Genomic DNA, 22,912 nt, shown 5'->3' on the forward strand with positions numbered 1-22,912 from the left:
AATACTTTGGAGTTCTCTGTTCTCCAAACCTAGGCAAACAAAAACAAACAACCCTAGTTAGTTCAGTTGAGTCAGGATTTTTTTAAACATTTTTTCAAAAAAATTTTACTGAGAAATTTAAGGAAAACCTGAAGAAAAAAAAAGACCACTATAAAACCGTGAAATGAATGTATTTACAGAATTCAAATTCTTTTTCCTAAAATAACTAAGATTTAACAGTAGATTGATTTGGTTACCGTGTTTTATTTTCTTAATCCTTGTTTTATTTTCTTAATCCTAGCTTTTGGATGCTAGACCCTATGATCACACTCTACACTGGATTAACTTTAACTTGGTACTGCTGCTAGGTTTGGTGGGATTCTCAATTCTTCTCTAAACCTCCTCCCTTGTCTTCTCATTGCATTTAGGCTCCTGGTTTTCCTTTTCTGCTCCTGGACTGTTGTCATCCCTGCCAATATCCTCAAAATTTCACCTTCTGGATGAGAAAATTATTTGACCCCTACTTGGTCCAAATTCTTTCCCACTTTGTATTTAGACCAAGCTTCAACCTTAACTTGCACATAACATCTCTACCCTTTTTGGTAGTCTCTGGAAAAACAAGTTACCAGAATTTTACTCTGTTCCTGACCCATTACTGTCCTGTTTGATGTATTCATTCATTGAATATTTATTGAGTACCAGCTATGTGCCAGGCACTGTGGTAGATGTTTGACATTGCTTTATTATATAAATGTTGCAAGAATCCTCTTAAGATTTAGTCACTCTTTCGACAAACATTTATTTTATGCCTACAATGTACTATTCCTGGGTACTGTACTAAGTGCTAAGGTAGGTGTTATTCCCACTTTTTTTCCTCTGAGACATATAGCATCCCAAAAACCCAAAATAACAAATGGCCAAACCATGATTTTTTTTATTTAAGCTTTGGCTTATACTTTCATTACCCGTATTAGATTAAATGGTTCAAGAATTTTATACTATCAGTAAATTATATTAAAAGAATATATTGATTTCAATTGTGCTACCATACATTCACATGCATGTTCAGGTGCAGATGCACACAAATTTTAATAAAGTTTTTATTTTGGAATAATTTTAGAATTATAGAAAAAGTACAAAGATAATACATAGAGTTCTTACATGCTCCTTAACCAGGTTTCCTGCATCTTCCATTACCATGGCACATTTATTCAACACTAAGAAACTGGCAATGGTACATTACTGTTAACTAAGCTCCGTATTTTATTTGGATTTCACCAGTTTATCCATTAATGTTCTCTTTCTTTTCCAGGGTCCAGTTTAGGGTATCATGTTGCATTTAGTTGTCATGTCTTCTCAAGATCCTCTGGTGTGTGACGATTCCTCAAGTATAGTTTTTCATGACCTTGACAGTCTTAAGGAGTACTGGCCAGGTATTCTGTAGAATGCCCCCAGCCTGGTTTTGTCTCATGTTTTTCTCATGATTAGATTGAGGTTATGGATTTTGGAAGTATATAACAGAAGCAAAGTGCCCTTCTCAAAAGATCATACCAAAGGTTATGTGAATACCAGATTCATGCCACATGAATGTTCACCGTCTTCACTTGGTTAATAATACAGTATTTTCCAAGATTCTTTACTGTAAAGTTACCATTTTCCTCTCTTACTACTCTATTTTATTCTTTGGAAATAAGTCACTAAGTCTAGCCTACTCTCAGTGGGAATGGGAACCTAACTCCTCCTAAAGGGGAGAGTATCCACACATACTATTTGAAATTGTTCTGTTAGAAAGATTTGTCTCGGGTCATGATCCCAGGGTTGTGGGATCGAACCCTGTGTCGGGCTCTATGCTAAGTGTGGAGCCAGCTTAAGATTCTCTCTCTGTGTCTCTCTCCCTCCCCCTCTTCTCCTGCCCCTCTCCCCTGCTCATGCTCTCTCTCTAAAAAAAAAGAAGAAAGAAAGATTCATCTCTTCCCATTTATTTAATCATTTGTGTATCAATTTGGACTTATGCTAAACTCTGATCTGAAACCTGTGCTTTTTCTGCCACACGAGATAAGAAGTGACAAGGACCTGTATATACACCGAAGTATTGGTTTCATGGAACTTTATTTATTTCAGATGGCAGACTTTTTTTTTTTTTTTTTTTTTAAGAGAGAGCACTCATGGGGGAGAGAGGGGCAGGGGGAGAGAATCTTAAGCAAACTGCATGCTCAGTGTGGAGCCCCATATGGGGCCCCAATGTGGGTCGTAATCCCACGACCCTGGGATCATGACTTGAGCTGAAATCAAGAGTCGGACACTAAACCGACTGAGCCTCCCAAGCGCCCCCAGATTTCAGAGATTTTTAAGAACTATATTTGATAAGACTTGGTGACCTTGAATGTGAGGGTGATAGGAAGTGTTTGAAAATGACACTCAGATTTTGAATGGCTGGAAATAACATTGTGGTTTGAAATTATTAACTAACAAGTATGAAGGTTCGCTCTAGGCTTTGATAAAGCTCAGCTTCTTCAGAGATTGTATTTAGCCTACATGTTGGTCCAGCTTTACCAAGTGCCCTGTTCTCCTAAGTCAGAGCAGAGAAAACTACTTTTCTTTCTGACTGAAACATCAGGGCCCCCTAGTGGAGAGCCCCCTGGGTCTTGTTTCTTGCCTGAAGGAGGCTTGGTTTTGTATTTTGTTTGGTTATGAGATTCTCCCCCTGGTTCATTTGCAGAACAGAGACACTTGATTCTCCTCTTTATCTAATAAATTTTAAACACTTCTCATTTCAGAGTTATCCATTCCCCACCATGTGACCTCATGGTCAATAAAAAGATAGTTACTCTCTGACAATCACTCCCATGTACTCACACTCTAAACCAGAGGGTACTTCGTACTTATTTTTAATGTATTTATCTGCTTCTTCCATCTGATGCCATATTAATGCTAATTCTTTTTTTCAGGGCCATCATCAATCACTTTAACCCCAAAATTGAATCCTATGCTGCTGTGAATCACATATCCCAACTGTCAGAGGAGCAGGTAAGCCACAACCCTCCCCAGAGTTGGTGGCAGGGATCAAGCAGTTGTCCTCTCTTTGATAGCAGAGGTATTCTGTGACTGAGCATCTGGTGGCAGGAGCCAGGCTGCTAAGAGCAATTAGTAAGGGATTTGTTGATAGTACTTTAAATAGAGTGCTGGCTTCTGCTTTTGTGCCATGTAAGGGGTTCATTAATTGTATAGAAGATATGTAGGTGAAAATTCGGTGAATTATTATTTTAGAGTGGGTGATAGGCATTTCTTTTTTTAATTTTAGGCAGAGAGTCATTTTTATTTTTAAAAATAAGAAATGAGAACTTAGAAATGGATAAAACTGCCAATTAGAAAAACCCTGAGTTCAGCTTAATTTGATGCTATTTGGCTTGTTAAAATATGAGCCCTCATTGGGGCAGATTTTCCTTAGTAATTGAGTTCTATTTGCCTTGAGCAGTTATTTCTGAGCAGGTTTTTCTGTGGTATGGACTGAGTCGGAGATGCAGATAGCATTATGTGTTTGTTTTCCTTGAGTCTGGCCTGATTTCCCCTTCTCCCTAAGTGCCTGCACTCGGCTCTGCATTATATAAAAGTACAGATGGGGCTTTAGCGTGGCATGGGATTGAACTTGATGTTGCAGAATGAGACTCTTGAGTTCTGTTTTTAAAAGCACCAACTGAGACATCCCATTTACACAATCTCCTTTCTTTCCTACCTGACTCCCCAGCTGGAGGGCCGGGGTAGTCATGAGTCGAGAGTAAAGGTATAAGTTCCAAACCTTTTTTGCCAGTATATCGGTGAAACCCTTCTCTGAATCTTTTGCTAGAAGAGCCAACCAGCAGTGGTATGAGTGAGTGTTCCAGAGTTCCTAAAAGCTATTCAGCCAGCTCAGTGAGGCACCAGGCAAGCCTTTTCCCTAACAGGCCTCTCAGTATTCTCACCAGTGGCTCTTTCCTCAGCCAGATGGATAGGACTCTATTAGTCTGTTGTTCCCTTTGACACATTTGTTCTCTTTTGTGAGGCCAGCTGTGAGAATCCATCCTCTTATTTAAACTGCTTTTGTAAATAGCTTTCATTTTCTTTTTTCCCCAAGTCCTGTTCTTTGATGCCACTGCTTTCTGTGAGGTACTTCAAGATGCTACCTTTTCCCTGTTGGACCAGTTCAGATTGGTTTTACTATATCATTTTTATGCAAAAGAATTCAACATCCTGAGTTTTGTATAATAAGAGAAAGGGTGACTTTCCTACCACAGTGAGCTCTGGTTAGTCTAAAAGCTTAAAAAAAAAAAGAAAAAGAAAAGAAAAAAGGAAGGCACATTTTCCCTGTCAGCCACGTGCAGTATTCATTCCCCAGCAGCTTGGGAAGGTCAGGCTGAAATCTTTCTACAGCAGTAGCAGCCACAGACCAATAATAAAAATCCATTCTGGCGCACCAGGCAATCTGGAAAAGGATGATTAGCAAGCACGTGTCCTCACCCTCCTCCAACTTCTCTCAAAGTTAAATGAAGTGATGAAAGTGCCTCTCAGAAAGAGTCCACAAGCCAGAGATGAGGTGATTTCTGTGGGAAGGGAGAGTACACAGTCCTATTCAAGAATGGAGAAGAGATAACGGCTCTGAAAGATTTACTTAGTGAGCAAGTAATTACATGCCTGCCGTTTGCAAGGTGTGGTGCTGTGTAGTGAGGATCCATGGTGAATAATCTAAGTGTAGTCCTTGCTGTCACAGAGTTTTGTACACTAGCTCTCTTAGCAATCCTTTTCACTTTGGGAGTGGGGGAAGGGTGTTGCTATTCTAGGACCCTTTTCAAAACTGCCCTTAAAATAGTTGTTGCTTCTCTTCCCTAGCTGACTTTGAAGGGCTCTAAATGACAGCATTAGGGTGCACTTGGTTTTATTCTTAGCACTATCAGATTAGAAGTATTTGACCGCCTTGTTAATCTCCAACATGTGTTGGAGCACTTCTCCCCCTCCACTTCTGAACATAAATGGCTACTATCACTTAATGTTAAGTGTATTCACAGCTTCCCAAAGAGCTGGCTATGGGATCCATTTGGGCCCTGTAGTTGTTAGCAGCAAACTAAGTAGAGAGAAAAAAAGCAGGAACTTAATCCCCAAGTAGATTCTAAAGCACTCCTAGGGGCCACCTGGGTGGCTCAGTCGGTTGGGCGACCGACTTCAGCTCAGGTCGTCATCTCATGGTTTGTGAGTTCGAGCCCCACGTCAGGCTCTGTGCTGACAGCTCAGAGCCTGGAGCCTGCTTCAGATTCTGTCTCTTCTTCTCCCCCCTTGTGTTCTATCAAAAATAAATAAACATTAAGTAAGTAAATAAATAAAGTACCCCTAAAAAAAAAAAAAAAAAGAAACCCTGAAGACTATGGATAGGTGTTAACTGGAATTTATAGCACTTAGTAAGACAGCAGACAAGAGAAGTCTCTTTGCTAGATCTGCCTGCCCAGCCTGCCATTTTCTTCTGGCAAGAGATTTGTGAATTTTTGAGTTCCGACAGCATCCGGACACATTCCAGCCTCTGTTTGAGGCATTTCAAACTGATATTTGTAAATTCATTATTGCTTACTGAACAAAGCCCATTCTCTTACACTGGAGCTTCTTTTCAGATTTCCAGAAGATACATGACATTTTTCTGTTACTTCTCATTGGCTTCATGGAGGGCCGAGCTTTTTAATCAGTCAGTACCCTCAGTGTAACAGAATAGTTGTTCATTATCTAGTGTAATAAACTGCATGCATTGTTATAACTTTATACACATGTCACATTTGTCCAAGGTTGATGGTGAAGCTTGTTCATTTTGACTCCTTTTCATGTATATGATAAAATATACGTAAAATTTACCATTTTAACCATTTTTAAGTGTAGAGTTCAGTGGCACTAAGTACATTCACATCTTTGTGCAGCCATCACCACCGTCCACCTCCAGAACTTTTTCATCATTTCATACGGAAACCCCATGCCCATTAAACACCATCTGCCCGTTTCTCCTCCCCCCACCCCTGTAACCACTGTTTTACTTTCTCTCTATATATATGTACTTTTTTTTTTTTAATATCTGTTTATTTCTGGGAGAGCTCAAATGTGGAAATAGTAGAGAGGGGGACAGGGGATCCAAAGTGGGTTCTGCGCTGACAGGCTGACAGTAGCGAGCCCAATGTGGAGCTCAGACTCGGACCATGAGATCATGACCTGAGCCGAAGTAAGACGCTCAACCAACTGAGCCACCCAGGTGCCCCGGTTTTTTTTTTTTCTTAAAGAGGGTCCATTTTGGGGTGTCTGGCTGGCTCAGTTGGTGGAATGTGTGACTCTTGATCTTGGGGATTATAGGTTCGAGCCCCATGTGTAGAGATTACTTTTAAAAGTTTTTTTTTTAATTAAATCTTAAAAAAAAAAAAAGTCCATCTTTCTTAAAATTCTTAACCAGTCTTTGACACCTCCCCACCGCCCTCCAAATTTTAAGAATCACTGGCATAGTTCCTTTAGTAGTAAGTACCTTATACTTTCCTTGTTCCTGATGCCATCAGACCTTTGAAAATGCCCACTGAGGATCTTGAGCTCTTTTTAAGCTATTCAGTATTTGTTTTGGTTTACAAATGCTGTGACATATTGATTTATATCAGCTCTGATTTCCTAATAGAAAAGAGAGGAAGGACTTCATGGTAGAATTTTACGGAAGATTCTCTAGAGCTCTGAATATCTAGAGTACGTAGTCACAATTTAGGATTCAAGTCAAAACCTTCTCTGAGTGCCTGATTCCTTAAGCTTTTAGTCACATTCATGACCAATTTTGTGACTTTGAAATATCCCATGGGAAAGCAAATAAATGGTTGGCCCACCCTTGCTTTCTTCAGCCTTCATTCACCTATCAGTATTTTAGCATTTAGCACCTGCTCTGTGCTTCAGATTATGCTAGGCATTTGAGGAATAGAGAAGTATGATAAAGGGCCTTTGTTCTCAAAGGATGGAATAAGTTCAAGAGATGGCTTAACACAGCTTATCGATAGCTGACCAGTACTAGCAGTGGGATCTGTGAACTCCTGTTAGAGGAAGACCTTTGCAGGTTGTGGTGGTCAGGAAAGGCCATATGGAGGAGAGAAGAATTGAGTTGAGCCTTGAAAGAGCAGGGATAGGAATTGGGTCAATAGAGAGGCATAGATTGTAAAATGTACTCAAAGCGAGGACCTGAAAAGGACAGAAAGAAAGGAGAAGAGTACCAGAGTTTCTGTAACCCTTGTCCTTGGATCACAGGATATCCAGAGGCTGGATGACTTAGAAATACAATTCTATCATTTCAGTTGTTATCACAGACCCCATAACCCACAATGTACTGACTCTCCTCCCTGACCTAATTGTACTGCCTTTGATTCAATTCATAAGTGTTAATCAAAGGCCTAGTATGAGCCAGCCTCAGTGCTAGGCATGTGATAAGGCCTAACGAGCAAACCAAGCTTTTTAAAAAAATGGTAAAAAGTACATAACAAAATTTACCATGTTTTTTTTTTTTTCCCAACGTTTATTTATTTTTGGGACAGAGAGAGACAGAGCATGAACGGGGGAGGGGCAGAGAGAGAGGGAGACACAGAATCGGAAACAGGCTCCAGGCTCTGAGCCATCAGCCCAGAGCCTGACGCGGGGCTCGAACTCACGGACCGCGAGATCGTGACCTGGCTGAAGTCGGACGCTTAACTGACTGCGCCACCCAGGCGCCCCCAAAATTTACCATCTTAACCATTTAAGTGTACAGTACACCAGTGTTGATATGTGTGCATCATTGCACTGTTGATCTCTAGAACTTTTTCATCTTGCAAAACGAAACCCCTATCCATTGAACAACTTCCTTTCTCACCTCCTCCTCACCCCTGGCAACCACTATTCTACTTTGTTTTTCTGAGTGGGCAAACCTTTCTTGAAGCTGGTGTTCCTTTCATCCAAGTGGCTGAGGAGACTACCAGACATTTCTCTACAGGGAGGCTTAGCAGTTTTCCAGGAGGATAAGCAAGGTGGTCTGCTGGCATCCCCATATGTCACAGGACCATAGGACAATGTAACCAGATTCTTAAGTTTTCTACTTTCGGAATTTTATGGAGTTTTACCTCCCATTATCTCTTTAAGTCTCCACTCTCACTGTGGGCTTTGGATTTTGGACTCAGAGGAGGCACGAATAATATTGTATATTGCAAGAGATATCTTTAAAAGTATCGTGACAAAACAAAGAATATAACTTATTTATAGGATTAGATTAAAGTAAATTAGGGAAAAGAGATGCTTCACATCTGAAGGTTACATTGGAAGCTAGTATACCTATTAGTAATCTTTCTAAACCTTTTTGATTTTCTCCTGATCCTAAGATAAGAGCCACTACAAATAAATGCTAGGCATTGAGAAATCCTAGTGAAATCTTGGGGTGCCGGTGGGGGCTCAGTCGGTTGAGCATCGACCTTGGCTCAGGTCATGATCTCACGGTTTATGTATGAGCCAGCTCTAGCACATTACTAGTTGTTGAGGAGCATTGGGAGAAGCAGGCTGTAAAGTTGTGAGGTGGGACTTTCTGAGCAGGGAGTGAGTGTAGCTCACTTTCCCCATGAGAGCCACTGATAGAAAGTTCTCCCTGGGACAGTTGAGATCTCTGAATATTCCACTCTGAGAGTCCCTGTGATGTTTTTTCATCTTAGAGTAGGGCCTTAACCACCATGGAAAGCAGCCTTGACAGAGACACCTGCTGGAGACCTAAGGTTTAGGATTCCTATGATGATAGCCATGACTCAGTTTCCTGTTGTTTTTCCACAACAGCCTGTAGTTTTGCACTGCCTCTCTATAACCCTGAGTGATGGTTGCTGTGTGAACTCTTATTGAGTGCAAACATGGGACACAGCATTGGCTGTCAGAGACCCTGCCTTCCTTGTTGCCTTTGCTTAGACTCCAGCTGAATGTTGACCTGTTTGGCAGAAAAAAAGTTCAATATGAGTTGTTTGTTAACTGGATTCACTAAAACAGGAAAGACAGAGTCAGTGGAAGAAGGATTTTCTTACAAGCTGCTTAACCTCGGAAATCAACTTTATGTTATATAGGGCATCTTAAGAAGGTCCAGATAAGAGGATAAGCTGATGATGTGCTGCCAGGATGGCCGTGGTCTCACTTGGACCAGGAGGTGGGCTTCACTGCCAGAGAAAGGGGAGTCCTCTTGGATTTTAAGAGGACACAAATAGATAAAAGGAAAGGAAAAGCTAGTAGTTCTTGAGCTGGGCACTTTTATATAGGTTATTTGCTTCATTGTTGTATCAACTATTTGGGATAGGTACAGCTATCTTATAGATGAGGATGCTAATGAGGCTAAGTAATTTGTCCATGGTCACACAGCTGTTAGTGCAAAGCCATAATGTGAACATAAGTCTGTCTGACACTGAAGTCTGAGCTCCTTCCACTTCATCAGGCCAAGGCATGTGTGACAGCTTGAGCTTGCCAGGTATTCTGAAGGAAGGTGGAGGGAGAAGCAGAGACAGTGCAGATAATAGGGCTCATTCCTGGGGGGGTGGGAAAAGGCCCTGGTTTGGGAAGAGACTGTTCAGTTGAGGAAAGAAAGTACTGAACAGGGGCCTGGAGAGTTTGCCTGTCAGCCAGACAGAAATGCCTGAGTAGAGGCTTCTGGCACAGTATGATAACTTTATAAATGAGGAAAGAGTCTCTTTATTCCATCAAGCATGTCAGCAAAGTTACTGTGAGAAATAAAGCTTTTCCACAGACCAAAGGCGGCTTAAAAAAAATAAAAAGATTTTTTTTGTAATAGACAATATATTTATATGGGTCAAAATCTAAAAGCATACTGAATTTTAATTGTTTTTAAAGTAGTAGTTCCATTTTGTTAAAACAACAACAAAACAAAGACTCTCAAAATTAATGTCCCACAGCCAAGCTAGATGAATGCAGAGGTCACTGGTGAAGAGCTCAGCTTATTATTCATCTCTGCCACTGACAGCATTTTCTCCAATTAAATATGAATTGTGAAATGTGCATTACATGAACTTCTGGTCTTCCTCAGTCAGGCTTCACTGTCACTGAAGCTTCATTGGCAGCGAATAGAGGAATAGTGTTGGAGCTTGTAGGAATTGCAGTATTTGTCGGCTTTTCCAGAGGTTACAGGGGACAGCAACCCTTGCTTTCTTGGTTTAATCTAAGAAGGATCCTTTATTCCAATTATTAAATGAGAGTGTACAAGTAAGACTTTCCCCTTTGGTTTGTTTTTTGGTCACCTCTTTCCTCCCAAATAGATCTTCCGGGAACTTTTATTTCCACTGCAACCCTTTCCTTAGGAGGTAGCTGAAAACTCTATAAGGTGTGCTAGAAAGAGCACGGTTTGCCACTGTGGTAACATCAGAGGCCCCAAGTGTTGCCATGCAAACTTACCTCTTCTAAGTTGTGCTAACGGGAAATGTTTTTGCTGGGTACCATAACAGTACTTTGACTTTTCGCAGTGATAACTGCACAAAGGAGGTTGCAGTCTTAAAAATGACCCACTCAACTAGAAGGGAAACTGTGGATAGCTCACAACTAGGATTTCTGGTAAATAATTCTGTCTTTTAGGGAGGGATAGATCCGTGAGTCCTGGCAGGTAGGCAGAGACCCCATGTCACAGTGCTCATGAGTTAGGAGCAGAGATGATGTTTTCTCTCTCCCTCCGTGATATGTTTCCAAAGAAAGACACCTCAGGTGGGGAGGACAGAGACACTTGCCTCTTGGGTTGAGCGGGGAGGAGTGGCCTGCCTATAATAAGCCACAGAGAAGGAGAACGCCTGATGCAATATTTGTGTGTCATGATTCCCCCACCTTCATTTCCTTGGCTGCCTCTTAGTGTGATTGCGTGCCTTGCTTGTGGAGGGAAAGGGCCTGGGCACTGGGCACACTGGATCTGTAATTAGTGCAAAGAAAAGCGTTACAAGGGCTGTCTAGGGCTTCAGCCAAATAAAGTCAGGGAGGTGGGGGCAACTGCCCAGGGAAATTAAAGAAAGTCACTGTCACCACTCCTTTAACCAGCTGATGGCCTCTCACTAATCACCACTGTGAGGTTCATTATCTGATCCACCTTGCTGAAGGGCAGAGCCAGTCTGTCAGATCAATAAATCTCAGGGTAGTGGAAAGCCCTTTGGTAGCAGGCTTGAAAGACATGGACGGACTGGGAGAATTGGCCAACTTATATTGGTTTTGAAATTGAGTTTAATCCTGAAGTATAGGAGATGAAAACAGAAAAAAAAAAGGGAGAAACTTCTACGTATTATATGCAAGGTAGCTGTATAGAGGAAACTGTTACCTTTTAAAAGGCATCATCTTTTTTAGCCTAAGAGATTTGTTCACCTTTTGGATCCTTGTTTCCAAACAATTATATTGGATAATTGTGCCCTGGAGAGATATCCAGGTTATCCTGGATAGAAAGTCACTGTAAGCACACAGTAGAGGGAGAAGTGCTCACTCAATAGAGTCTGTGATTTTTGTTACCAGGCTGTTATTTGTTCTAGTTCCTGGGCTGTTGGCTTGTTTTCTTTTTTTCAGCCACTTTGAGCTAAAGTGTTTTAAAAAACAACCAATCCTTGCCTCTCAAGGAAACCCTCAAGAACCTCCTTTGGTCTAAGAATTCTCTGATTTGAGTGTCTTTGGTTAGAGCAATAAGACAAGGAATATGTGCCCTAGCCTCAAGTTCCCCAGAGTAATTTCCTTCGGTGCAACAAGTATGGAAGCATCTGCTATGTGCCAAGCCAGGGGCTATAAAAATGCAAAGATTGTGCCTGCCTTGCAGACTTCACAGTGTAAGAATCAGCATCACTACTTCTTGGTTAGACCTTTGCCTGTGTAGACCTCACTCAGCTGATGTATGCGGCATGCTTGCAGCAGCCCCACTTGACCCTGTATAAACCTAAGGACAGATAAAACCTCCCTGGTCTCCTTGTACCCTAGAGAAATATTGCCTCAGAAATCCATAAATGGTTGGCCAGTGACCCTTATTTAGAATGAGTTTCCACAAGGAGAGCCATGATCATTTCTTATCTTTATCCTTGCCTCAGTTTCACTAAAAAGGCAAAAATCAGAACCTTCATTAGATTGGTAAAGACAGGAAGGACCCTCTAAACCCCCAAGCTTGGCAAATTATTGAGTTTGTCAGAAGGTCCAGGTAAGTACAGCCACTTATAAAAACCTCATGTAGCTAGTGTCCACTTGAAAAGTATTCCAAACACTGTTGATTGCCACCCAGAGCCCGTCTGTCTGTCTGTCTGTCTGTCTGTCTGTCTATCTGTCTATTCTTTTTATTTTGTAGGGGGGAAGAGCATAGAGAAGGAGCAGAAAGAGGGAGAGAGAAAATCCTAGGCAAACTCCACATACAGCACAGAGCCCGACACAGGGCCCCTGAAATCATGACTTGAGCCAAAATCAAGAGTCAGAAATCAAGAGTTGAAATCAAGCCACACAGGTGCCCTTGCCCAGAGTCCATTGAATTTGTCAGGGAGGATTTCAAGGAGTGGAGGAGTGGAAAGGAGGAGCACAATGAGGAGAATCCTTGGCATTGTCAAAATACTGAGAATTCCTAACTTAGTTACTTGCCATCAGTCTGAATCATTCTTGCCCCAACCAAAAATGGAATAGTAATACCAAAAAAAGACATAAGCTTACTGCCATAGTTGTACATCTTTTTTTTTTAATTAAATTTTCTTAAGAGAAAGAGAGCATACAAATGGGAGAGAAGGGCAGAAGAGGGAGAGAGATAGAAAGAGAGAGGGAGAATCTTAAGCAGGCTCCACCCTCAGTGTGGAGCCTGATGTGGGGCTCGATCCCACAACCCTAGGATCATGACCTGAGCTGAAATCAATAGTTGGGCCCTCAACCAATTGAGCCACCCAGGTGCCCCCATCTTTTTTGTTTTTAATCTAGTCATGATTTACTGAATTTTTAAAAACTTTATTGAGGTATACTTGACATAATATATATCATGCAAATACATATATCCACTATCCACCCCACCCCCACCCCCACAACATGTAGAACATTTCCATCCCTGCAAAAAGTTCTCCTTTGTGGTCAGTCTTAACCATGAGTCTGGGCCCTAATCAACCACCAGTGTCTTTTCTGTGTGCTCTTTTGTGTCTGAGATTCATCTATATTATGACACTCTTAGGTATTTACTGAAAGAGAAATGAAAATATGTCCACTCAAAGACTTGTACACAAGTGTTTATAGTAGCATCATTCATAATAACTAAAAACTAGAAACAACCTAAATGTCCATTAGCAACTGAATATATTAAAAAATGTGATACATCCATATAATGGAGTATTACTCCTCCATAAAACAGAATAAAGTACTGATACATGCTGCAATATGGATGACTCTTAAAAACATATGCTAAGTGAAAGAAGCCACACACAAAGACCCAAAGGATTCCATTTATTTGAAATGTCCAGAATAGACACATCTATAAAGACAGAAAATACATTAGTGGTTACCCATGGCTAGGGTTGGGAAACAGAATGGGGAATGGCTGCTAATGGGTACAAGGTTTTTTGAAGGGCTGATGAAAATGTTCTAAGTTTAGATCATAGTGATAGTTGTACAACCATGTGAATACACTAAAAGTATTAAGGGGCGCCTGGGTGACTCAGTCGTTTGATTATCCGACTTCGGCTCAGGTCATGATCTCGCTGTTCGTGAGTTCGAGCCCTGTGTTGGGCTCTGTGCTCACAGCTCAGAGCCTGGAGCCTGCTTTGGATTCTGTGTCTCCCTCTCTCTCTGCCCCTCCCCTGCTCATGCCCTGTCTCTATCTCTCTCTCAAAAATAAATAAACATTAAAAAAAATTTTAAGCATTGAATTGTATACTTTAAATGAGTTGATTTTAGGGGCGCCTGGGTGGCTCAGTCGGCTAAGCGTCCGACTTCAGCTCAGGTCATGATCTCGCGGTCTGTGAGTTCGAGCCCCGCATCGGGCTCTGTGCTGACCGCTCAGAGCCTGGAGCCTGTTTCGGATTCTGTGTCTCCCTCTCTCTCTGACGCTCCCCAATTCATGCTCTGTCTCTCTCTGTCTCAAAAATAAATAAACATTAAAAAAAAATTAAAATAAATAAATAAATAAGTGAGTTAATTTTATGGTATATAAATTATATCTCAATAAAGATCTTTTTTTAAAAATGCCAAACTGTTTTCAAAAATGTACCATTTTTCATTCCAACTGACAATGAGTAAGAGTTTTAGCCACTCCATATATTTGTCACACTTGGAATTGTCTTTTTAATTTTACTTATTCTATGGGTATGCAGTGTTCTCATTATACTACATACATTACAATTTAAAAAATTAGTATTGTGTTTTGCCTTGTCACATGCAAGATGTGTCACATCCAAAATGGGTCACCAGCAGCTCTCCTAGAGCCATTTGAGGAAATTTGGCCAGGGTTCTCGTTCTGTTCAAACCCACATGGTCTGATCCAGAAACACAGCCTCGATATGTGCCGGCTGTATTTTCATCAGTGCACAAAGGATATAGGCTTCATTAAGTTGGATTAAGTGAACTTCCTTGAATGGGTCATCCAAGATACCTACCTGATGGTGGATATCTAAGAGACCTAGCTTAATGCTAACTCATTTTACATAAAATAAAAATACTTCAGTTATGGTTCTTAAAAAAAAAAATAACTTACTATCAATTTTATTTTGCATTATGACAAGTGATGTTGAGCAGTTGTCATTTGCTTACTGGCCATTATATATCTTTTGTGAAGTGTCCAGACTATTTGCTTATTTTAAAAATCGGTGGGTGCCTCAGTGACCCAGTTAGTTAAAGTGTCAGACTCTTGATTTTGGCTCAAGTCATGATCCCACACGGTTAGTGAGATCGAGCCTGCCCGGTGTGAGTCTGTGCACTGACAGCACAGAGCCTGCTTGGGATTCTCTCCCCCTCTCCGTCCTTCCCCCACGGTGCACACACTCTCTTTCTCAAAGTAAATAAATACTTGAATTTGAAAATCCGTTCATTTGTGTGTGTGTTATTTAAGAGTTTTTGTGTATTCTGGATGCAAGTTCTTTGTCATATATATTTATTGCGAATATTTTCTCCTAGTCTATGGCTTGCCTTTTGCATTGTCTTAATGATGTTTTTTAAAGTCCAGACATATTAATGAAGACCTATCTATATCTATTTAGTTAGTTAGTATTTACTTAAAGTTTTTTTATTTTGAGAGAGAGAGAGAATGAGAGAGCAAACACAAGCAGGAGAGTGGCAGGGAGAGAGGGAGAAAGAGAATCCCAAGCACTGGGATCCACACTGTGAGCCCAGAGCCTGATGTGGGGCTCAAACACGCCAAGTGTGAGATCGTGACCTGAGCCAAAATCAAGAGTTGGATGCTTAACTTACTGAGCCACCCAGGCTCCCCTAATAACAACTAATTTTAATTTAATTCAACATTCATGAAGATAAATTTATTAATCTTTTTGTAATGATTTGTGCTTCTGTGTTTTATTTAGTAAATCTTTGCCTACTCCTAGCTGTGAAATTTTTCACCTATATTTTCCTCTGTAAGTTTTATACTTCTAGCTTTCACATTTAGTTCCACGATCCATTTCACGTTATTTTTTTTTTAAAATAATCTCTGAAAAAAAAAAAAAAAAAAAAAAAGGGCGCCTGGGTGGCGCAGTCGGTTAAGCCTCCGACTTCAGCCAGGTCACGATCTCACGGTCCGTGAGTTCGAGCCCCGCGTCGGGCTCTGGGCTGATGGCTCAGAGCCTGGAGCCTGTTTCCGATTCTGTGTCTCCCTCTGTCTCTGCCCCTCCCCCGTTCATGCTCTGTCTCTCTCTGTCCCAAAAATAAATAAATGTTGAAAAAAATAAAATAAAATAAAAAATAAAAATAATCTCTGTGTTCAATGTGGGGCTCAAACTCAAGACCCCAAGATCAAGAGTCACATGCTCTACTGACTGAGACAGCCAGGCACTCCTCTGCCTTTTTTTTACATTGATTCTTTTGTATGGTGTGTGATGAGTAAATGTTCATTCTACCCCCCTCCACCCCCTACCTCACATATCCAGTTGTTCCACCGTTGTTGAAAAGACTGTTCTCTCTCCTATTGAAGTGCCTTGGCACATTTGTAAAAAATCAATTGACCATATATATGTGGGTTCTGTTCCTTTGGTCTGCATGTCTAAATTTATGCCCTATATTGTTTAGATTATTGTAAGTCTGTAGTAAATCTTAAAGTCGGGTAATATTAGTCCTTTAATTTTGTTCTTTTTAAAACTTGTTTTGTGCTTGCTTTGGCAGCACACATGCTAAAATTGGAACGATACAGAGAAGATTAGCACAGCCCCTCCGCAAAGATGACACGCAAATTCAGGACGCATTCCATATTTTTACTAGAAAAAAAGTTGTTTTGGATATTCTAGGGTCCTTTGCCCTTCCATTTAAAGATGAGCTTGTCGGGGCGCCTGGGTGGCTCAGTCGGTTGAGTGTCTGACATGACATGGTCATGATCTCACAGCTCGTGAGTTCGAGCCCCGCGTCGGGCTCTGTGCTGGCAGCTCAGAGCCTGGAGCCTGCTTTGAATCCTGTGTCTCCCTCTCTCTCTGCTCCTCCCCGGCTCATGCTCTTGTCTCTCTCTCCTTCAAAAATAAAAACATTAAAAAAAAAAAAAAAGATGAGCTTGTCCATTTCTACAGAAAATGCCTGCTAAAATTTTGATTGGAATTGCATTGACTCTAGAACCCCAAGATCAAGAGTTGTATTCTCTACCACCAGCCAGCCAGGCGCCCCTGGATTTTCTCTTTATTCTGATATAGAATTACAGTGATTGATTTTTAATACTAACTTCACCTTACATTCCTGGGATAAACCCCTCTTGATCATGATAATAGTATTTATTTTATGTGTTACAGAACTTGAATTGCTAATATTTTGTAGATTATTTTTGCATCAGTGTTTATGAGGGGTGTTAGGTCCATAGTTTTCTTGTGATGTCTTTGTCTGGTTTTAATACTAGAGTAATGTTACCCTATAAAATAAGTTGGGGTGTAGCAGGATTCTCTCACAGAGAGTTGTGACACTGAGGCTTTTCTTTCCAGGAAGTAACTTTATTCCTGCTGGCACTGCTCAGTTGGGTTCCTACCTGAAGAACTGAGCCCCGAATGTCACGTGGCATAGTTTTTAATGTATTTTTTACTTTTCTTAATGTATTTTTTACTTTATCTCCCATATATGGTAACATACGATTAAGTGGTCTCATGTTACAAGGTCATGTTTGCGTTATCATGGGATGTTATCATGTTTGTGTATAACCAGGTTGCCTTGAGGTTTTTTTTTTTTTTCCTTTTCCTTTTCTTTTTTTTCAATAGGGAGGAGACCCTACCACAGGAGCATATTCTTTCCTTTCTCTATTTTTATTTTATTTTATTTTATTTTCATTTTTATTTTATTTTATTTTATTTTTTCTTTCTCCATTTTTTAAAAAAGAGTTTGTGTAGGGAAAAAAAAGTTTATGTGGGATTGGTATTATTTCTTGCTTAATGATTAATAGAATTAACCATTGAGGGCATCCAGGCCTAGAGTTTTCCTTGTGAATAATTTTTTTTTAATTAAAAAAAATTTTTTTTTAATGTTTATTCAATTTTTGAGAGTGAGAGAGACAGAGTGCAAGTTGGGGAGGGGCAGAGAGAGAGAGGGAGACACAGAACCTGAGGCAAACTTCAGGCTCAAGCTGTCAGCATAGAGACCATTGTGGGGCTCGAACTCCCGAACCATGAGATCATGACCTGAGCTAAAGTTCAGTGCCCCAAGTGCCCCAAGAATGTTTTTGTTAAGTTTATTTATTTATTTTGAGAAAGAGAGCAGGGGAGGGGCAGAGAGAGAGGGAGAGAGAGAGAATCCCAAGCAGGCTCCACGCTGTCAGCACAGACCCCGATGTGGAGCTCCACCCCATGAACCAAGAGACCATGACCTGAGCCGAAATTAAGAGTCAGATGTTCAACTGACTGAGCCACCCTAGGCACCCCTGTGAGAAGAATTTTTTACCTAAAATTTTATTATGAAAAATTTCAAACATACAGTAAAGATGAAAAATTACATAGCAAATACTGATAAAACCACCTAGATTCTGTCATTTACCATATTTTTTCACATATCTGATCCATAGGATGGCGCTCCATCAATCTATTTTATTTTTTTATGCGTTTCAAAGTAAAATTGCATATATCAGTATACTTCTGTGGGAAGCATTTTAATTAATTCAGCTTTTTTAATAGACTTAGGAATAGTCAAGTCTCCTACTTGTTCTTGGGCCTGTTTTAGTAATTTGTGTCTTCAGGAATATGGATTGTTAAATTTATTGGTAAAATTTGTTCATGTATATCCTTTTTTCTTTTTTTTTTTAATGTTTATTTTATTTATTTTTGAGAGAGACAGTGAGAGCATCCAAGTGGGGAAGGAGCAGAGAGAGGGAGACAGAGAATACCAAGCAGTCTCCGTGTTGTCAGTGCAGAGTCCCATGTGGGGTTGAAACCCCCGAACCATGAGTTCATGACCCAAGCTGAGATCAAGAGTCAATGCTTAACCACCTGAGCCACCCTGGCGCCCCATCCTTTTTTCTTTTAAGTGCCTGTAAGATTTATCATTCATGATGAATAATGTATATGTTTCGTCTCTTATTCCTGACCAGTCTGGCTGTAGGTTTATCAATTTTATTAATCTTTCCAGAGAATTAGTTTTTAGTTTCATTCATTTTCTGTTATTTTTGGGTTTTCTATTTCTTTGATTTATATGATTATCTTTGTTATTTCCTTCTGTTTGCTTTGGTTTAATTTGCTCTTCTTTTTCTAATTTCTTAAGGTAGAAACTTAGATAACTAATTTTAATTCTTTTTTTTTTCTAAGTTTATTTATTTTGAGAGATAGTGTAAGCGGGGAGGGACAGAGAGAGAGGGAGAAACCCATGCAGGCTCCTCACTGACAGTGCACAGACCATGCAGGGCTTGAGCTCATGAAACTGTGAGATCGTGACATGAGCTGAAACCAAGAGTCAGATGCTTAACCAACTGAGCCACCCAGGCACCCATCTTATTTTCTAATATAAAAATTTAGTGCTATAAATTTCCCCTCTGTTAGCAACATCCTACAAATTTTGGTTAGTTGTGTTTTCATTTTCATTCACTTCACAGTATTTTCTCATATCTTTAGTGATATTTAGAAATATGTTGTTTTGGGAGACCTAGGTGGCTCAGTTGGTTGAGCCTCTGACTTCAGCTCAGTCATGATCTTACAGTTCATGAGTTCGAGCCCTGTATCATGCTCCATGCTGACAATGTGGAGTCTGCTTGGGTTTCTCTGTCACCTTCTCTCTCTGCCCCTCCTCCACTCATGCTGTCTCTCTCTCTCAAAACAAATAAAAATAAATTAAATTAAAAAATAGAAATGTGTTGTTTTGTTTTTATTATTTGGGGATTTTTTTTTTTTAATGTTCTTTTATTTTTGATAGAGAGAGAGAGAGACAGGGCACAAGAGCCGGGAAGGGTCAGAGAAGGGAGGGAGACAGAGGATCCAAAATGGGTTCTGCACTGACAGCAGAGTCTGATGCAGGACTCAAACTCACAAACTGTGAGATTATGACCTGAGCCAAAGTCAGACACTTAACCAACTGAGCCACCCAGGTGCCCCTATTTGGGGATTATTTTTTTTTTAATTAAAAAAAATTTTTTTTAATGTTGATTTATTTTTGAGACAGGGACAGATTGTGAGCTGGGAGGGGCAGAGAGAGAGGGAGACAGAATCTGAAACAGGCTCCAGGCTCGAAGGCATCAGCACAGAGTCCGACGTGGGGCCCGAACTCACAAACCATAAGATCGTGACCTGTGACCTGAGCCGAAATGGGACGCTTAACCGACTGAGCTGACTGAGCTACTCAGGCGCCCCAGGGGATTTTTTTCTTTTTAATGTTTATTTATTTTTTAGAGAGAGAGAGACAGAGAGCCAGTGGGGGAGGGACAGAGAGAAAGGGTAACAAAGGATCCAAAATGGGTTCTGTGCTGACAGCAGAGAGCCTGATGCGGGGTTTGAACTTGCAAACTGGGAGATCATGACCTGAGCCGAAGTCGGATGCTTAACTCACTGAACCACCCAGGTGCCCCTGGGGATGTTTGTTGTTGTTTTTTTTTTAATTTTTATTTATTTTGAGAGAGAGAGAAAGAGAGTACACATGCACACGAGTAGGGAAAGGGCAGAGAGACAGAGAAAATCCCAAGCGGGCTCCATGCTCAGTGGGGAGCCAGATTTGGTGCTCTATCTCATGGCCTTGAGATCACAACCTGAACCATAATAACCAAGAGTCGGTCCCTTAACCGACTGAGCTACCCAGGTTCCCCTTGGGGATTTTCCAGATAAATTTCTGTTACTGATTTCTTATTTTTAATATACTTTTTTTAATGTTTATTTTTGAGAGACAGAGACAGAGCGTGAGCGGGGCAGGGAGAGGGAGGGAGACACAGAATCTGAAGCAGTCTCCAGCCTCTGAGCTGTCATCACAGAGCCAGATGCAGGGCTCAAACTGACTGACTTCAAGATTATGACCTGATGGGAATGCAAATTGGTGCAGCCGCTCTGGAAAGCAGTGTGGAGGTTCCTCAGAAAATTAAAAATAGACCTACCCTATGACCCAGCAATAGCACTGCTAGGAATTTATCCAAGGGATACAGGAGTACTGATGCATAGGGGCACTTGTGCCCCAATGTTCATAGCAGCACTCTCAACAATAGCCAAATTATGGAAAGAGCCTAAATGTCCATCAACTGATGAATGGATAAAGAAATTGTGGTATATATACACAATGGAATACTATGTGGCAATGAGAAAAAATGAAATCTGGCCCTTTGTAGCAACGTGGATGGAACTGGAGAGTGTAATGCTAAGTGAAATAAGCCATACAGAGAAAGACAGATACCATATGGTTTCACTCTTATGTGGATCCTGAGAAACTTAACAGGAACCCATGGGGGAGGGGAAGGAAAAAAAAAAAAAAAAGAGGTTAGAGTGGGAGAGAGCCAAAGCATAAGAGACTGTTAAAAACTGAGAACAAACTGAGGGTTGATGGGGGGTGGGAGGGAGGGGAGGGTGGGTGATGGGTATTGAGGAGGGCACCTTTTGGGATGAGCACTGGGTGTTGTATGGAAACCAATTTGTCAATAAATTTCATATATATAAAAAAAAAAAAAAAAAAAGATTATGACCTGAGCCAAAGTCGGTTGCTCAACCCACTGAGCCCCCCGGGTGCCCCTCTGTTATTAATTTCTTACTTAATTCTTTGGTAGACAGAAAATATACTCCATGTGATTGATTTCAGTCCTTCTAAATTTATTGAGATTTGTTTTATGGTCTAGCATATGCTCTATGTTGTTGAATGTTCCTGTGTGCATTTTTTTATTTTTGAGAGAGATTGTGCACATGTCGGGGAGAGGGGCAGAGGGAGAGAGAGAGAGAGAGAGAGAGAGAGAGAGAGAGAGAATCTTAAGCAGTCTCTATGTTCAGCACAGAGCCAGATTCGGGGCTTGATCTCACAACTCTGGAATCATGACTTGAGCTGAAATCAAGAGTTAGGTACTCAACCGACTGAGCCACTCAGGCTCCCCAATTCTGTGTGCATTTTAAAAGAATGTATACTTTGCTGTTATTGAATAGAATGTTCTATAAATGACTTTAGGTCAGTTTGGTTGGTAATGTTTAAATCTTCTGTCCTCACTGATTTTCAGTCTAATCGTTTTATCAGTTATGAGGAGTATTGAAACTTACAGCTGTAATAGTAGACTTTTCTATTTCTTCCTTTAGTTCTGTCAGTTATGCTTCATCCAGAATTTTGAAACTGTCTTATTAGGTGTGTATATATATGTGTGTGTGTGTGTGTGTGTGTGTGTATATATATATATATATATATACACACACACACATATATCTGACCCCTTTATCATTACAAAATTTCTCTCTTTACTCCTGATAATATTCCTTGTTTTGAAGTCTCCTTTTTCACATGTTAGTATAGCAATTCTACTTTAATTAGTGTCTTCAGAAGCATATTTTTGTCTATCTTTTCACTTTCAGCCTATCTGTGTCTTTATATTTTAGGTGAATTTATTTTATTTTATTTTAAGTTTATTATTTTAAGAGAGATCAAGAATCCCAGCCAGGCCCTGAACTGAGGGTGCGGAGCCTGATGTGGGGCTTGAACTCATGGAACTGTGAGATCATGACCTGAGCTGAACTTAGGTGAATTTCTTTTATTTAAAAAAAAATTTTTTTTAAGTTTCTTTATTTTTGAGAGAGAGAGAGAGAGAGAGAGAGAGAGAGAGAGAAGAGAGAGAGGGAAACAGAGTGTGAGTGGCAGAGGGGCAGAGAGAGAGGGAGACACAGAATCCAAAGCAGGCTCCGGGCTCTGAGCTGTTAGCACAGAGCCTGACACGGGGCTTGAACTCATGAACTGGAGATCATGACCTGAGCTAAAGTTGGATGCTTAACTGACTGAACCACCCAGGTGCCTCTAGGTGAATTTCTTTTAGACAACCCATAGTTGGGTCTTAATTTTATGTCTAGTCTGACAATCTTTGTCTTTTAATTGAAGTGTTACACTTAATTTATATGTCAATATAGCTATGTTAAAATCTCCTGTATTGGTTTTTTTTTTTCTTCTTTTTCTCCCACCTGTTCTTTATTCATTTTTTTATGTTCTGCCTTCTTTTGGATTAACTGGATATCTTTTAGTATTACATTTTATGTCCACTATTGACTTTTTTAGCTATACCTCTTCATTTTATTTTTTTAGTGGTTGCTTTTTAACCTATCACAATTTACCTTCAAAATAATGTCCTATGATTTCATATAACATGTAATAACCTTGCAATCATGTATTTCTA

At 40.4% G+C, this 22,912-nt stretch overlaps 1 protein-coding gene, 1 non-coding gene and 1 pseudogene across 2 annotated transcripts in view; all 3 read left to right on the forward strand.

Annotated features, from left to right (window-relative positions):
* Nucleotides 1-22,912, forward strand: part of ARMH3 (armadillo like helical domain containing 3) — a 176,504-nt gene that overhangs the window by 136,807 nt on the left and 16,785 nt on the right. Inside the window, exon 24 of the mRNA XM_030334492.1 lies at nt 2,928-3,006. Coding sequence (XP_030190352.1) covers nt 2,928-3,006 — 79 coding nt within the window. The remainder of the gene's footprint in view (nt 1-2,927; nt 3,007-22,912) is intronic.
* On the forward strand, nt 14,262-14,583 carry LOC115527091 (annotated as a pseudogene).
* On the forward strand, nt 16,278-16,384 carry LOC115527811. The gene has a single exon (XR_003973048.1). It is a non-coding gene; the product is annotated as a U6 spliceosomal RNA (small nuclear RNA).

Source organism: Lynx canadensis, chromosome D2 (genome assembly GCF_007474595.2).
Source record: "Lynx canadensis isolate LIC74 chromosome D2, mLynCan4.pri.v2, whole genome shotgun sequence".
Lineage (NCBI taxonomy): Eukaryota > Metazoa > Chordata > Mammalia > Carnivora > Felidae > Lynx > Lynx canadensis.